The 18,742-nt window shown below is 35.4% G+C and overlaps 1 protein-coding gene across 1 annotated transcript in view; it reads left to right on the forward strand.

Moving 5' to 3' along the window:
- LOC139133934 (glutamate receptor ionotropic, kainate 2-like) overlaps nucleotides 1-18,742 on the forward strand; it is a 76,863-nt gene that overhangs the window by 44,925 nt on the left and 13,196 nt on the right. Inside the window, exons 2-6 of the mRNA XM_070700732.1 lie at nucleotides 3,564-3,728; nucleotides 7,719-7,991; nucleotides 10,027-10,292; nucleotides 10,623-10,763; nucleotides 17,713-17,889. Coding sequence (XP_070556833.1) covers nucleotides 3,564-3,728; nucleotides 7,719-7,991; nucleotides 10,027-10,292; nucleotides 10,623-10,763; nucleotides 17,713-17,889 — 1,022 coding nt within the window. The remainder of the gene's footprint in view (nucleotides 1-3,563; nucleotides 3,729-7,718; nucleotides 7,992-10,026; nucleotides 10,293-10,622; nucleotides 10,764-17,712; nucleotides 17,890-18,742) is intronic.

Below are 18,742 nucleotides of genomic sequence, written 5' to 3' on the forward strand. Positions count from 1 at the left end.
GATGTACCTCATCATCATAGCTGCAACATTTAAATTATACGATGTAGATTATGACAGACATATTTTCACTTTCATCAATCGCCATCATACCTTGGATACAATGTTCACATTGGTCGTATGGATGCCATACGACCTTTGAGCTCAGTTTCGACGACAGTATCCCTCTAACATTCCGAAACCATGTTCCATTTTGACAATTGAAGTGCGAAGATACTCCATTTCTATTAAAATGTAGTATGTAGTGACATATTCTTGCCGTCTAGATTAAAAGTAGTGAAGAACGGTGATGGATCATATGGGTGTGTACACGTTTTTGAAAGAAATTCGTTTCAGTTTGTGACATTTTGTCTGGACTTGTACAGTTGCTTTGGCTAGGAATGCTCAGCTTTAAGTGTCACATAGGGTTTTGTTAAAGAAGTCGAATTCACTGTATATTTCGAGGCGATTTCCTGTGAGTTAGTTAGATGCGACGGCAGTAACCCAAAGGCAGAGGATGACGAATCAATACAAATACGGTTGATGCTGAACATAGAAGAGTAACTGCGATTTATTGGACTCAATCATGTTCACCAAAGTTACACGGATATGGCTGGAAACGATAATATTCTAACAAAGCCGTCTCTGTCGAAGGTTTCAAGATTAAAATGTACTATGATTTATCACCGAGGAACGCATTGGTTTTCCCGACTGGCCTCTCACTTGAAATCAATCAAACATCTGGTCAGGGGAAGTTTTAGTTGTGGTTGTAACATTTGCAATAATCAGTCCTACATGGATAGTCACTGTGGCACCGAGCAGTGTAGCACTCTGGGTTTTAAAGCCCCAATAGCTGCTAATTTTAAGAATTATTATCATGATTTTATTTTCAAACCAAAGTTGGTTCGTGTAAACGTGCTAATTGAAGGACGTGTATAGATGTATCACTGCTCGCTGATTTGGGTCATGCCTATGAGTTTTAACAGGCTAAATAATAAACAGGTGCCGCACTCATAAAATGGCGCCCCCACAGAAAAGTGTAAAAATCAGTATTTCCGCACATACGCATCGTGGTAGTAAAAGAAACAAGCATGATGCTATTTACTTGAATGCACCACGCATGATGGCCAACATTTTGTTGTTGTAATCTTTACTTTCTCTGTCATATGGTTAGTTTTGAAAATGGCGGAAAATCTACAATAATGTGGAAACGTTTGAAATTACATACCACTTTCCACACTTACAACAGTGTTACACACTTTTTCAGTCTCTAATGGGTCTTATTCAGAGAAAGTTCTCGGAAAACTGAGGATATTTTGAGATCGGTTTATTACACAGTTGCCGCTTTTGGGGCTTTAAAGATGCCGAATTACTATCCGAACGAACATCGCAGTGTGACAATATTGGCATACCTGTACGGTCAAACATTTAGCAGAGAACATCCACCATGTTTCGAAAACCTCTTAGAGGCAGTGTGCCACGCATCAATAGCAAAGATCCGTTTATTAAACCCACAATGAAGTTCTGAAAGTGGGGAAATTTGGTAATTTAAAAAAAAGATTTAATTACATAAGCTTTAGTGTGGATAAGGTGTTTTCAATTTATCACACTTTAACGAACAAATCATTGTCGCATTTTCATCGCAGTAGCTGACTAGGAAAATTATGAACTTTGATTAAACGTTGATCCTAATTTCACGTTTGGCGGATATGTTGCCATGGCAACTGTTCTAAACCGATGAAAGCTAGCTGATTAGACATGAGTCAATAGTTGGCAATTTACTCCCTCCTTTTTTTCTGTAAACTGATATGGTACGGGAGCGGTTTTGTTTTAATTTGCAATAATTTGAAATTTGAGCAAGTGTTATTAATTAAAAAGTATTGTATGTCTTGTCTTCTGTACACTGCCCTGTTATTGTCATGATCAGTAGTAAATGCGCCTATAATTATTCAGAAAGAAAATAACTATAAAATGTCAACAATTGTGATTATGTATTGTCATTGTATCAGCGTGACGTAATTGCTAAAATTGAAAAGGTCGATGTCTCCAAAACTGTTGCATCAGACCCGCATTTCTCTTGACATATATATAATGACGAAATGAAAATAGAATGAGTGATGAGCAAGACAAAAGGTTTAAGGTAGAACGCGCCTCGGGGACAGATAGTCGGATTCTCAAATTTCTACAATTCTTTTCTGATCTACCATTTGCGGGGATTCATCTAAAGCTCCTGGAGAAAGGAAAATTTTCAATGGCTTAGTTTATCAAAAATCCAAAATTTAAGTTTCCCCCGATAAAGTTGATACAGGAATGGCGGCCATGTTGAATTTAAAATATCGCAAAATGAGGGGTAATTTGTTTCGCTCGTTCCAAACTTTACACGGTGATCCCCGATTTTTGTGGTTGATTTGGTAAGAGAATGGTTGAAAGTTTCATTCAGGAAAGTTTGAATAAAAGTTTAAGTCTTTCCCTTTCGAGGCGCGTACTCCCTTAACACATATTAGCAATTTTTATAAGCTCTAAATCAAGGGTCATGTGATTCTGTTATTGGCCATTGCGATATCCGCATCAATAGCAATGTTACCAGGACGATTGAACTGTTCTTGACACATGAAGCAAAATGTCCTTTCCTAATAGTGTGTTAACGTTGTCCTTCTCCGCAAGAAAATGAACTTTTAGACATGTGATTTCTCATGTCGAGGGTTTGCCGATCAGCCGATAGCAAGGACACGACATTTATCATTAAAGTATTGGTTGTCATGGATATAGGGATTAACAAAGGTCATCGTGTACGTACTTTTCAAAAATGAAGCTCGTTGCCTTGGAGTTCGATGAACCCTCACTCAATGGCGACAATAAAGAGTTAGTTGAAAGCAAGATTTAATGAAAAGTTCCCGATAAAGACTCTCCTTTTGAATTACAAGGTTAATTTTATTTTTACATTGTTCTATTAAATTTCGCTATTGACATAGAGTAAAGTGCGTTTATCAGTGTTTTCCTGAATTGACATCGATTCGAAGGCAGTGTTTGACTCGTGTATACAGTATGTGTATATATTCCATTCGCTGTCACATTGATTATTAACTTTCACTAGGTATTGCTACAGTGTTTCATTTTACAAGTCCAATCGGTAAAAATCAAACAGTAACATCATCGTATCATGATTTGATATTCTATGTCACTTTTATCATGCATTGACAAGCTTTAGCCTAATTGTAAATATCCATTTGCCATGAAACCGAGCAGCTGTGAACAGTCCCATAATTCCATATGACTTGTTTTATTTACATTCGTATCTTTGGAAGTCGTGCATTTCTGAATCGTGAGTGTGTTTTTTTTATTAAAACACAGTCCTTCTATAAAAACAGCGGTGAAAAACTCTGCCTGCTAATGAGCCCACTCACGCAAGAGAAAGCTATTTTAATCGATATCTCAATAATTATTATGATGAGTAATACTTCCGAAGGAATTTAACAATGTTAAGTCATTTTTGATGCAAAGATATTCAATGCCGGCCGTGTTGCTTCTCTGTTGATTTCTTGAATGTAATTAACCGGTAATAATTCCTACCTCTGAATTAATTGCAGGAATGTTAATGGACGACGTTGATGATATGGACTCGGCGACATTGGCATTGAATCTGGCCGTTGACTATGTCAACAATAATTCACACATACTGCCCTCAACGACTCTGAAGTACAAAATTTCAATAAGCTCTCAAGATTCGAACAGTTTTGACCACATTAAAAATGGTAAGCACATTGTTAAAGATAGAGTGTGGTATGCTACACTATGGGTTTGAACATTGATCCACAACGTTACACAGTTTCCCTGTGTTGCACAATTGAAGGTGTCACTCATCTCAGATATGGAACTTTTGAACTTTAGCTCAAACTTTGCCAAAAACATTTAACACTTCCCTTTTATCGCCAAAATAAAATATGAGGTAACCGAACAATGTTTTAGATTAGAGGGAACACACCATCAACTTTGCCAATGTCACAATTCAATTAGGCGTCCATTGATAATTTAAACTTTTAGCTCGGAAAATTCTGACTTATGATCGTCGCAAAAACAAGACAATCAAAACGAAGGTATCTCTTAAAGTTTTAAGAATATTTTACGAAGGTGTAGATCAGGAAAAAATGAAGATTTAGAGAGTCCGGTTCTAAATCTACAGCAGCTTGTTTATTTTGAAGCAACTTTGTTGACGATAGACAACGTTGACCTTTCTGGGGATTTTAATCGTCCTGTTTGAATAGAGTAAACTCTAATCGGCATTACTGGTCATCGTTAAAGCAAGTTAAACGCTATTGTGTTCCTATTCACTTTTATTTTGGGTTCATCTGTCTCTTACAGAAACTCGCGGCATATTTACATTCTGGTGACATTGTGGAAAAATGAAAGAAGTCGAATTGGTCTAAATATGCCCAACATCAACACGTAGTAATAAAGTGATATCAGATTATTTGTGATACTTTCCTCTCCCGTATTAGTTTTCCAGTTGTTCTGTTTCCCGATCCAGAAAATGTTGAAACATAATATATCGCTCGTGTCAACCTACCGTCTGAACCATATACACTTAGATCACGTGTCGATAGAGATCCCTGCTACAGCAGAATAATTTCAATTATTGAAATATATTTCTCTCACTGCTTAAAGACGATTTTATTACATTGATGTCATCATTTCACTTTAATATTCCATTGTTGTTTTTACGATACTATGGATAATGTGTATTCAGATATCTTTTTCTCAATCTCTATTCCTCTGAAACAAATGTCCTAGAAAACCGTAATGGAAATGCTCTTCAAGGTCAACGATCAATCCTCTGTCAAATTGAATGTCGACTGAAACTGACGTCTGCGTAGTACTTATCGTAGAGAAACTGAAAATATTAAATTTACAAATTTTGCCCAAACAAGGGAAATCGATAAACAAAGTGAATTTTTTATTATTAAGCTTATATGATATAATATAATATAATATAATATAATATAATATAATATAATATAATATAATATAATATAATATAATATAATATAATATAATGTAATGTAATGTAATATAATAAAATATAATAAAATATAATATTATATTATATTATATTATATAATATAATTATTATATAATTATATTATATTATATAATATAATTATTATATAATTATATTATATTATATTATATAATATTATATTATATTATATTATATTATATTATATTATATTATATTATATTATATTATATTATATTATATTATATTATATTATATTATATTATATATTATTTAATTCAGTTTACTTTGTTTTCGAAGACCGAGTATAGCTATCACATTTATTTTTGGAATTTTGATTTGCTCAGCACATGATGAGAAAATATTTGGTACACGATATTTGTCCTTTCTAACGAATTTTTATATGTAACATTTTTCACTGATGGAGAAGATGAGCTATCCTGAAAAATATCACGAGTATCTTCAGTCGCGTTTTGTGAAATATAATTAATTGGTGCTCAGTCTCAATATGTCCCTTGTCCATTAGAATTATAATATTTCTCATACCGAACTTGTGAATAATACACTCAGAATAAGGAACAAATCAAAGAGCCTCTAGCCTGTGTTTGATCGTGCTCTGTGATGAATGTAACTCGAATCATGGAATTGATCCCTAACATATTGACAATTTAAAAATCAATTGGCTGTAAATTCTGCTGTTTGAAAAATTACAGATTTTATTCTATTTGCCGGCAATACGTTGCCCAATATCCCGTGTTCAACTTGTCAACATAGTCTATATTTATTTTGTATCAAATATAAAGTCTGAACAACAATTCATTGTCAACAATAATATGCATATGATACGCATTGTGTTGTACTTATTGGGTTAATATGATATATCATTGTCTGAATACATGGGTTTATGGGCCCAAGAGCAGGTGACAATTTGCCCGAAGCCAGGAAGGAAATTGTCTCCTGTGCGAGGGCACTTAAACCCCCGTATTCAGGTAATAATGTTTCTATTACATGCCTCTTCACAGTTAATGCTATATAACATTTATTTACATGCAGGGTATTCTCAAATAATTTCACCATTTTTACCTATTTTGACGTCGAAAACGTCGAAGGGCTTCACCGTTCCGTGTAACTATGGAAACCGGTCCGTACATTGTTCATACGGACCGCGAACTCCCCGGATTTCTTATTCAAATCATGCACTGATTGGCACTCGCATCGAGGCATGTAATAAATCATATTTCAGTAAACTATAGGTAGAAAATCAAGGAAATTCACTCGTTTTATTTAATCTTAATTTATGAAAGAAATCATAAATGTTGCAGCTATGGTTTCTTGAAACACAAATTTACCCGTTCAAACAAGAGCAGATTTCTTGGTTACCGATGTATCCACATTTCATTTTATAACCGAAGACATTGTCACTTAATTCTCGACAATTCTCGCTTTCCAAGTTGAAATAATCATGTGTTTACGTGTAACACATTGCAATTCTTTTGCACACAAATACATGCACAATATCATTAGTGACTATCTGAAATTATTCATAAAATTATTCATTGACAGAGTATGCACATATGGGCCGTCGTGAATCGTTATTTTATCTTTAATTCATTAGTACACTTCTTATTATCATCAAAATCCTATGTGAGCAAGATAAGAGAAAGCCATAATATTGCACGGCGAATTTTGTAATGACCAGTCCGTTTCTGTGGTCAGTGATAAGGAACGATGTTATCGCATATATGACATAAAATGCCTACACACATACTAGAGATAAAAGGCATTGTTTTTACAGGCGAGCATTTATCATCCTTGATGAGTCAAGCACGCTAGGGATAATTTACATCCAAAATGATGTCAATATAGCGACTTTTGATGCGCAGAAAGTGTAGCAAGCCGCTTATTCACAATCTTCTACTCTATGATTAATGATCAAATTCAAGGGGCATTTCTTGTGATAGAACAAAACAGGTTTATTGCGTTTACACACTTGAAGGTACTCAAATCGAGGAAACACGACGTACGCTTACAAAGTTTTACACTTTTAGTCTCATTGGCTTTTGGACAGGAAACCGGATGTAGATTAATCGATTGATAATCTGCCGGTACGACATAATGATTGTTTAATGGCTTTGCTTTGGCTGTATGTCGGACATTGCAACACATCTTGACAATCAGGAATTTAAATGTCAGAACGTCATTTAGATTTCTCTGCGATGTAATATTGCAAGCTAGAGCTATTAGTTTTGAGATTTTTTCTGTAGTTTTGTTCCATTTATTAACAACAGTTTCATGGTCTACTTCTTAAAGCATTCAGAAATACCCAGAATTTAGTATGTCCATGCGGTACAAGTGCTTGAGTTTGCATGTTGTTGTTGTTGTTGTTGTTGTTGTTGTTGTTGACAAATGAATTCCACATTGTCATTGTTCTCGACTGAATTCAAACCTGGGCTTGGCTTTCGTTGTCATTACAAACAATGCGGAAAACATATAATACAGTCGATATTGACAAATCAGTACTGAACATTTTAAAGTGTAGAAGGAAGTAGTCAAGAAACTGTTGCCGTTACATGCATCGCAACAAAACCCGAGAAAGTTTAAAGTTACAGCTACTGGGCCTTTTAACAAATATAAAATACAGATTTGCGAAAAATAAAACGTTCATGTGTGTGATACTCCAATAGTTTTTTCTTTGCAAAATTGATCACATTTTCGTCTTTACTTCTAGTCTGTAATCAGATGTCAAAAAAGGTCGACGTCGTTGCAGTGATTGGACCAACGACATCACGTGATGTGAAAGCTGTTCATCCAATCTTGGAAGCGCTCCATGTTCCCCAAATTGCAGTATCAGCGACCAATCCTATGTTATCGTTACATGCTTCCTACTATCCATATCTTTTCAAAATGGCGTCGCCAGATACCATCGAGAGTCAGGTATTGGTCGACCTTGTGAGGCATTTTCATTGGACAAGATTTGCACTCATGGTGTCGTCAGAATATGGTGAGTGTATTTCGTTCCTCCTGTAATTAGAAAGTTACTGATTTCACAACTATAAATAACAAATGGTGAATTTTTGTTTGTCCTGCAATAACGAGGAGCTCGAAAGTTTTTGGTTAACATTACAAATGTATGGAATCCTTCAATTAAAATGTAAAATAGCGTAGAAGAAGGTCTTTTTGGTAAGCAGCTGCGACGTTAATTGCTTCCTCTCCAGGGGTCTTTTGGTAATATATCAAAACAACCAACAGCAAAGTCTACACAACTTTGGAGTTTCTGGCATTTATATCAAAACAAGGGACGGTAAAAGTAAAGTATATTGTAAATTGTTTTGTAGTCAAGAAGCTATTATACTCAGTTTTAAGTTTCAAGTATACAAAGCGTAGTGTCGTTCTATCTGTCACTAAAAATATCGTGAAAGTACTAAAAGAGACAGTAACTGTAAAATTTGGTAATATTATTTTTGACCAAAAACTTTTTTCTTCTCTCTAAATATGTTTAAATAAAATGTATCTATTTTGAAGTACAATGCATTTATATTGAAACGGTATCTATGTTAAAGTACGATGTATCAAAGATGAAGTACGATGACATGTATCTATGTTGAAGTAAAAGTATCTATATTGAAGTACAATGTATCTATATTGAAGTACAATGTATCTATGTTGAAGTACGATGTATCTATGTTGAAGTACGATGTCTCTATATTGAAGTACAATCTATATTGAAGTACAATGTATCTATTTGAAGTACGATGTATCTATGTTGAAGTACAATGTATCTATATGGAAGTACGATGTATCTATGTTGAAGTACGATATATCTATGTAGAAGTACAATGTATCTATGTTCAAGTACGATAATTCTATGTTGAAGTACGATGTATCTATATTGAAGTAAAATGTATCTATATTGAAGTACAATGTATCTATATTGAAGTACAGTGTATCTATATTGAAGTGCAATGTATCTATTTGAAGTACGATGTATCTATGTTGAATTACAATGTATCTATATTGAAGTACGATGTATCTATGTTGAAGTACGATGTATCTATGTTGAAGTACAATGTATCTATATTGAAGTACGATGTATCTATATTGAAGTACAATGTATCTATATTGAAGTACAATGTATCTATGTTGAAGTACAATGTATCTATATTGAAGTACGATGTATCTATGTTGAAGTACGATGTATCTATGTTGAAGTACAATGTATCTATATTGAAGTACGATATATCTATGTTGAAGTACAATGTATCTATATTGAAGAACAATGTATCTATATTGAAGTACAATGCATCAGCGCTGGAAACACAATGGATTGACGAATTGTATAAAAATATGTAAACTTTTATTGTTGACAAGTGAATGTTTGTCTGAAATAGAGTTTGTTTGTACTTGAAAGCTGAGTTGAAAAGTTGATTACTAGATATTTAAACATCGCAGACTGAAAATAATTTCATAGTAAATTAAAAGTTACGGCTAATGGATCTTTGATAAAAATTAATCAGTGAAATTAGTTGGCACATCGTTCAGAATATATGTTCAGAAATGGCTTAATCACAGCAAAAAATCTCGTTCAGAAGTAAAGTGAACAAGAACAATAATGGATTATTTTACCATTAGCTGTCCGCCTGATGACGGCGTACTTTATAGATTTTCCTATGGGGATTATACATGGTCGTATTGTCTGTGAACATTTGCATGTAGATGACACTGTAAGAATCAGACTTCATCGCCTGGGAACTGTCTGCATTTTTGATTGATATTATTATCAATCGCTACAATAGAGTAAAAGTAATTTTCCGAACTATATATTACTTAACAGAATAATAAAAGTGATTTTAAAAACTATGTATTATTAAATACAATAAAAGTGATTTTACAAACTATAAAGTGGTTTTACGGACTACATGTATGTACTATTCAGTTTGTGTTTACCACTCATGGATCCTGAATTTTGATTGATATAAGTCATAAGTTATGCATCACAGCGATCGATCACTTCATAGTCATTGTTCTTCTATTGCCAGGTCCCGATGGTTTGATAGGAGAGTTCCACTCAATAGCAGTTCGAAGTGACTGGTCCATCGTCACCGGTGAAGAGTTCTATCCCACGGCAAAACTTTCAGAGTTTAACGTTACACGGCAGCTACTTAATATTCGCATGAAAGGAGGACGTATTATTATACTCCACTCGCGAGCACCTCACACAAATCTTGTATTGCAACAAGCAGCGGCGCAGGGCATGACGGGTAGTGGTTGGGCATGGATCGTCACGGATCTTGCAACCTCATTGGTGAGTACCATCTTGAACCATCAGATATTAGGAGTTGTTTATCAAATATGTAAATGCTGATTGATAACGAAGCAAAAAACTTAGACTTTTCTAAAATTATGCAGTCCTTGAGGTTAAAATAGTTTGTACTTATTTCGGCTTCAGCCTCTCTTAATGTGAAAAAAATGGACTTCTAGGACCTTTTGCACATAGTATAGTGAATGTTCTTTGAAATTATAATGACACTGTCATTATAATTCTCTTTAAATTGTTATTAGCGTTTACATTCTTGTTTTTAATGTTTTGTTTGTTTGAAATGTTTACATTATGGATTCGATTTTCATCCTGTAGCCGACTTTGAATCCAATCAACGGCACTGTACCAACTCATCTCAGAGGAGTGATCGGCACACGTACATCAGTTGGTCTAGGCCAGTTAGCGGATGCATTTCAGAGAAACTGGACACAACATGGCGGACAAATTCCGTTACCAGTAGGTTGTTTTAAGCATGAAGGATACCTCTAGCTTTTACTTTAGTTTGCCTTCCTTTCTTCAGCTCTCAGATATAACTATTCTCACGAATGTTTCCTATTTTCCTTTGGTCATGTTTCCAGCAAGAAGAAAGACACAGCTGTCCCGCTATCATACTTTTGATGCTTGGACTACGATTAAACAAAAGGTCAAAAGAGGTTCCCTTTCCTCCACTCCACTAACTGTGTGGGAATCCCAGACACTCTAGTCGCAGGCCCTCACAATTACGGTTTCTAACATCAAAATTTGTTTGTTTTTTTGTTTTTCATTTTATTGACACAAATACAGGTAACGACTACATTTACAAGGGTCCAATTATATGCTGTATTCTGCTGTTATATAATAAAACAACAATTCCCAAAATGATAAACATAATACCCTAAACAATGATAGGAGTCCAATCATGCCTTGTACTGTGTTTTAATATCACTCAACAATAATTCCCAAATGATAAACATTTGTGGATAGAAGAAGCCTAGGAGACTTTAAGGGAAGAGGCTCGCAATACGATAGAGTTGTTGTATGTGACTTTTCGTTTCAACACAAGAATGAGTACAAAACGAGGTTCAGACACTATTACTATTGCCTTAAGGTAGTATGCGCCTCGAAATTGAATGACTTAAACTTTTGCTCAAACTTTTCTCAATGCAACATTCAACCATTCTCTTTCAAAATCAAGAATAAAAATCAGGAGCCACCGTGCAAAGTTAGCTACTAGAGAAACAAACTACCCAACATTTACCGATATTTGAAATTCAAAATGGCCGCCATCCCTGTGTTGACTCTATGGAGAAAAGTAAGTTTCAATTTTCGAAAAACTACAATGATGAAGATTTTTTCTTACGTCAAGAGCTTTAAAATGAACCCCACAAGTGGTAGATCAAAAAAGAATTGTAAAAATTGAGAGTGCGGATATCTGTTCCCGACTCGCGTTTACCTTAATTTACATATTTTCTTGTTTACGATCATAAACATTGTCCATCAAGACTAGTCTAGTCCATGACCCTAAACCAACCAACGAAATATGCAGAGTAATATGAAAGATGCCTACCGTACTAGAAAGAAAAAACAAACTTGTCAGCTTATGAGGGTGAAAAAACGCTATCGAGCTGGCAAAAATGACTTTACATCTGATTTGAATGTCTTGACTCTATCTGCTTTAGTGACGAAGGTGGAGAATTCCAGTGTTTGGCATCTGCATACTTCGTCGGTTTTCCGCCCGGCCTTGCAGTCGAAATCCATCCTTTGGTCAAGCGACGATCGTAACCCGTGTCACTGTAAACGTAAATTAGAGAGAGAAAATTGCATAATGACACGGAAGGGACGTATGGAAAAACATTCAACATCGAAAATGCGAGAGGATAGACAAGGCAATCATGTTATCGAACAGCGCTGATCAGCTGAGTTCATCATAAAGCAATTTCATAGCAATGATTGTCCGGGGAGTAGGGCAGGTGGCTTGATGGTGATTGTAGATTACATACAATTGAATTACTGAGGAAGACAACCACCATCTTGGGTGGTCTATTCAGTGAGTTCGAACTCATTAATGCTAACTTTTGATGATTTTTTCACTATTTTGTTTTTAATGTCAACCGTACTTTCTTGTTCAACTCCCTAAAGCATGTTGATATACACAGTATTCAGCTTATCAGCTCGACCTGTGCAAGTGTCAAGTGCATTGTTGACAAGTGAATTCTGGTCCGGACTAGAATTCAAATATAAACAATAATAGTACATTTTACGCAATGGATGCGGTGTTGAAAACTTAATAGTGTGTGTTTCACTATTCTTTGGGAGTAGAATAAGAATTTGCATTTGACATACAAAATAAAATAATGAAAAAATCATAAGTTAGCATTACTGGCCTTTTAAATCTGACTTCACGGCTATGTAAGCTTATAATTAGAATGATGCTAAGTATACCACTTTTGCGTAATACGATGTAAAACATTGTTTGCACCAATAAATTCTGCAAGACTTGGTCTAGCAATGACAACAGTATAATGAAATAGGGAAATATTTTCAATTAATACGTTACTAACAATACCCTTGTTTTTTTCAAAATGACAAAGACTAGTAGGTTTACATCGCTAGATGTCCATCCAACGGAAAAGGACAGCAGAATTGTAAAGAACTACAATTAACTGACTGACCTATTACACGAAAACTATCTATCGAATATCCCACAGTCCTCCCCGGCGTTCATTGCATCACTTGGCGGCTTTGATGAAATGCAGTTGTTATAGTAACGACGGAAACTTCATGGAACGATGAAAATTAACAGATTCTCAATCTCTTTGTGTAGCATCTTCCAAATCTCCTTACAAATAAACCACATGAAACCATGATCACTATAGCCATTTTGATGTTAAGTGCCTGCAAGACCCAGCGTGGAGAACAGATAATGGGAAGATGTCCTTGAATTCAAAATGGCGGCTCTGAGGCCAGTCAAACAAATGCCAGTAGTATTATAACACACGAAAACAGCTATTTGACAAAGACATGTATATCTAATAGAACCGCCAGAAAGTTTGTACATGGTGTACTATTGTGATCATAGCGTACATGTACAAAATGACACAAGTTGTCAATTACCAGCACACGCGAAGCACTATCATTTTAGTTTTGCGTAAAATTTGTCAACTCGTCAAGATAACATATCAACATGAGTTACCGAACAATACTCAGAATGGTGGTACTTGTCGCCAAGGCAACCAGATGGCAACTTGAAATGTAATTTTTATCATCAGAATTCATTCATTCATATCAAACGAATCCCTGTGTGACCTGGTTGTGACCTATGTAGAGTAGCATCAATGTCTCCAATTAATTAGTTAGATACAGCTCTCCAATGCATAGAATTTATTGATACAGTGTCGAGTTGTATGGTGACCTCAATGTTATTAGATTATTGTTAATCCACATAAATAATTCCATCTACATCTGTCGCTGAAAATAGCCAATGACAAACAGGGGCATTGACACAATAGTACACTTTGCGATATATTCATTTTCAACTTTTGTACTTCTTCAGGAAGTACACGAAAAACCATCTCTGACATGTCGAAATATGACAATGGAATCTATCGAGGTTTATAAATTATCGAACTCTTTACCTCTTTGAGAAAATAACTTGTATGTTGTTACGATGGTCATCTGATCTGCATATAACTGTTACAGGTATTCAGATTGAGCAAGCACACATATCGATCCTGCATTGACGTCACAGCCGTTGATGTTGATCCAAAAGTTATCGTGAAAATGCAGCCCTTCTGTCCCATATTCCAGACTATACCCTATTCTTTGTGGTAGTCTCATGCCATAAACAGGACCTTTATTATTATGTTTGAATGATATATATATAGGTGTCATTAATATGATAACAGTTCAGTTCAGTTTATTTCGGTACAGGGCCTCGGCCCATCGTACATCTTTGTTACGAAATATACACAAAAGGAGATGGTCAGTGACACAAGATACATAACGAAAACAATACATTACAACAAGCAAAATAGTCAAAAAAGAGTATTTCAGTGAATTATGTTTATGTTAATGGAGCAACAATTGATTCTCGTCTAATGAAAGCTTTTCTTAAATAAATTGAAAACTGACAAATTCTATGGACACTCTGTGTTGAAAGCATTTCTACAAGTCTGTCTTCTGATGGATGTTCAATTACTATTCTGGGTAAGTATTTGATTCTGATATCATCATACAAAGAGCAAATAAATACAAAGTGAAATTCATTTTCGATAACAGAAATACACTTAACATTTTTACAATACATGCAAACTCTCTGTGGCAATGGAAATTTTAAATGACGCCCCACTTCAATATTTAATTTGTGATTTGAACAGCGAAATTTAGCCAAAACGCTTTTATCGTAAGTATTAAGACAACTTAAATATTTCTCAGGCTCAAGTAGTGACTTAAACTTACTGTAGAGATTTAATTTTGGTGACATTATTATTTCATTATGCCATTCTTGCTGACAACAATCTTTTACTCGTTGTGAAAATAAATACAAGAAATGCTGTGTATTTCCAACTTGTTGGTCCAACCAAACAACTCCAAAACCATATCTAAAAAGGAGATTTTTGACATGTGTAGCCCAAGTAGTTCTACCTGCATCATCTAAACGTTTAAGCATATTGTAACAAGCTTTAGGGTATCTAGTCTCGTTCATTTCAAGCAATTTTAACCAAAAAATGATACAATGTTTAAAATAAAAACAGCATAATGGTAACCTCCCACACTCCGCTAGAACAGCTTGATTATTTGCATTGCTATTAACCCCTAATAAAATTTACAAAACTTTAATTGAACACGCTCAATACATTCTGAAATTCAAACCCCACACTTCGCTCCCGTAACAAACAGCCGGTACAATAATTGCATCAAATAGTTTGAAAGCACTAGCAATAGACATTCCCCCGAGTTTACGAATCACAGATTGAATTGAGTAGAGACTCTTTACACCTTTTGAAGCAAGATTTCTTTTTGCAGGGGACCAGGATAACCTGGAGGAAAAAATCAATCCCAAGTAATTGTAATGTTTCACAGTTTCAACTTTTTCGCCATGAAAACTTCACTTTTCATAGGCTCTCAAGTACCCTCCATTACGACAAACAACAATTTTTGATTTAGACAAGTTTACTTCCATGGCCCAGTGTTCACAAAATTTCTCCAGTTGGTTTAATTTGCGCTGTAGTCGAATCGGCGACTCAGCTGCATCAGAAACATCATCTGCGTACATGAGAATACCTAGTGATGGGAAATCCTGATTTATGTAAATGCCACCTGTAGATTCATTATTCATATAGTTTGCCAACTCATTTATAAAAAGTGAAAATAAAAAAGGACTGAGCATACAACCTTGTCTTGTACCAACCTCACAGTTAAAATATTCAGTAAGGCCTTGCTGACATCTTATACAAGATTTGCCCTGCGAGTACATGGAACGTAATACAGTCAACACTTTTCCGTGAATCCCATACGAAATCAACCTGTGCCACAACATGTCGTGATTGACTCTGTCAAACGCTTTTGAGAAGTCGACAAAAACTACATAAAAACGGCCTCCTCTGATAGAAATATACTTTTGTACAAAAGCTTGCAAACAGAAAATGTGGTCGATTGTGGAGTAACCTTTCCTGAACCCTGCTTGTGCTTCAGTAATAATATTGTTTTCAGATGCCCATTTAACAAGTCGAGTGTTTAAAATTTTTGTGAAAAATTTGCTGCATACAGATAACAAGGAGATGCCTCTGTAGTTGTTTACATCTGTTGTAGACCCTTTCTTATGCAAAGGACAAATAATCCCCTTACACCATTCTTCGGGGTAAACACCAGAGTCAAGTATGATATTGAAAAGTTGACAGAGCAATGGAACTAAAATGTTTACAGAGTGTTTAAATATTTCTGCAACAAAACCATCTGGACCGGGTGCTTTGTTATTTGGAAAATTTTTGATGGCTTCTAATACTTCGACCTCTGAAATTACTCTATTTACAACAGGTGGAGAATTTTCAACACATAATGAACATTCCTGATCGTGGTTATGTAAATCACTCTGAATGGATTCATTGAACTCGTGATCAATTTGAATATTTCCTTCAACATGCAACAATTGTTTAAAATAATCAAACCATTTAGAGGGTGGTATATCTGACTGAGTCCCACAAGAATAGCCACGCAACTTCTTTACAGTACGCCGGAAACCCTGGGAATTTTTGCACTGCTCAACAAGTAAATCCTTTTGCTTATTCTGGTACAACTTTAGTTTGGATTTGCACAGGCTTTTAAACTGATTTCTAGCCAATTTGTAATCGGCAAGATCTTCATCCTTGTTTGAATGACGAAATTTCTGCAAAAAGGAAAATTTACGCTCCCTAAGGACTTTACAATCCTCATCCCACCAGGGTTCGACTTTATTTCTTGTTGATCTCGAGTTGCTACCACCAACTTTTGATTTGAGATCTCTACATGCCTCAGACATAATAACATCAAATAAATAAAGAGCACTATTTGCATTTTTACTTTCGATTTCAGTTGCAAATTCTCCCAGGAGGTGCAGTGTCTTATCACTCTGCAAATGTGTTATAACTGAGTCAGCCATGTCAGGTTTCCATGAATATCTATAGAATATGATAACAATATACATGCATGTGGATAATATTTCTGAAGGTCTTATATTACGGTATCATTATTCGGAGAGCGGAAATTTGAGTAACTAGGCCATCGTCATGACGACTGCATGATCTTACATTCTGGTATTATCCGTGATGCCTGTGTTACATTCAAAATTAAACGTCTTATACCTGGAGGCAGTCAAAGAGACATATTAGTACCATGGTAAATTCACACAAATTAACCGACAGGGATGTAAGGTCAGGTAGAAATCACATGATGACAATGGCTTATTGTAACATTTCTGCTGTCCTATAATATCGCTGCTTTAAAATGGCAAAGGCTGCAGCTTTTGATAAAATATTCAGTATCTTTGTTCTGTAATATGATTATATTTTCTTCCCTTTTCCTTTAATTTGATGAAATATTAACACCGCAAACACAACGCATTTGTGTACGATATGCAATATTACTGTTGTAAGAAAAGGCGCATTCTAGCCTAGACTCGTGTTCCGTTGGAACCATTAACATTGGACGTGTCTTCTGTGTTAACATGTCGGACACAGCACATGTTGATACAAAGTTTGAAATAGGATAAGAAATTGTACATTGTAAACAGACAAATACTGTATGCTGAAGGAGCTTTAACAGAAATTTAACCCTTGTAAATTTGTGGGATAATCTAGGCGCCTGGATATGAACCCTGACCAATATCCCAAGATTATGTAAGAATATGTGAACCGTTCTAACATCCATGTTCGTTTGTTCTGACTTACAGGCTAACAGTTATCATGTTTTCGACTCGGTGTTAGCTATTGCGTATTCACTGACAGAATGTTTCAGAAATGAGACGTTATGGTCGCCGCCAAAATTTTCAAAACAGCTCTGTTCTCAGAAGCAGAACGAGACTAAAGCGTGGCCTTACGGTTCATTGTTGCGGGAAAAACTCCAAAAGGTAATATCGCATTGATATGATTCATCTCCAACACCCTATAGCTGTAATACAGATTATAGTGGCTGTGATACATACACACATGGTTTCAGAGTCAACAAAGATGATATGATCTGTATTACTTGAAATAAATTCATAAATCGCTGAACACATGTCTGTTGCTTTTCTACGGTCATTTTTAGCATAACCAACAATTTACTTCAGTGATGAAGAAATTAGCGCCGTTTTTCTAGAATGCAATGACATATTTGCGCGTGAAATCGGTTAGAGTAAGTCGGCAACGTAAGGTGATACTTCACAAATAAACACGCAATTATTTTGTTGCGCAGTTCTCCAAATATACTGGTATGCAAAGTGATGCTATTTTTAAGAAAGTAAGGTATTTGCTAGCGATATAACATAGCTGGATTATTCATATTCAAAGTACAGTGAACTGTTCCGAAGAGAGATAACCCGTCATCAGGAATATTGCAGAACTAACGATATTACCGAAACCGTGCGCAAACTAACAAAACCATGCCATCAACAATGACTTAAGATGTTGTGCGAAAAAGATTTTTTGCAAATGTACGGCAAGTCAACTCTCATGTGTAACAAACTCGATTAAAAGGTGCCGTGGACATCTGATTAAAGGGACAAAAACGGCATGGAACCAGGGATATCATTATTCTCTGTTGCAACCTTCTGCTGTCACTGATTCCAAGGACAAGAATTTAAAGACCTGTGATTTTTTCTCCTTTGACCTGTGATTTTGGCTCTACGTTCACAAGTACTTCGTCGTGTGAACACAAAGAGAGAGAGAGAGAGAGAGAGAGAGAGAGAGAGAGAGAGAGAGAGAGAGAGAGAGAGAGAGAGA

This window comes from Ptychodera flava, chromosome 5, assembly GCF_041260155.1.
Source record: "Ptychodera flava strain L36383 chromosome 5, AS_Pfla_20210202, whole genome shotgun sequence".
In the NCBI taxonomy this organism is placed as follows: Eukaryota; Metazoa; Hemichordata; class Enteropneusta; family Ptychoderidae; genus Ptychodera; species Ptychodera flava.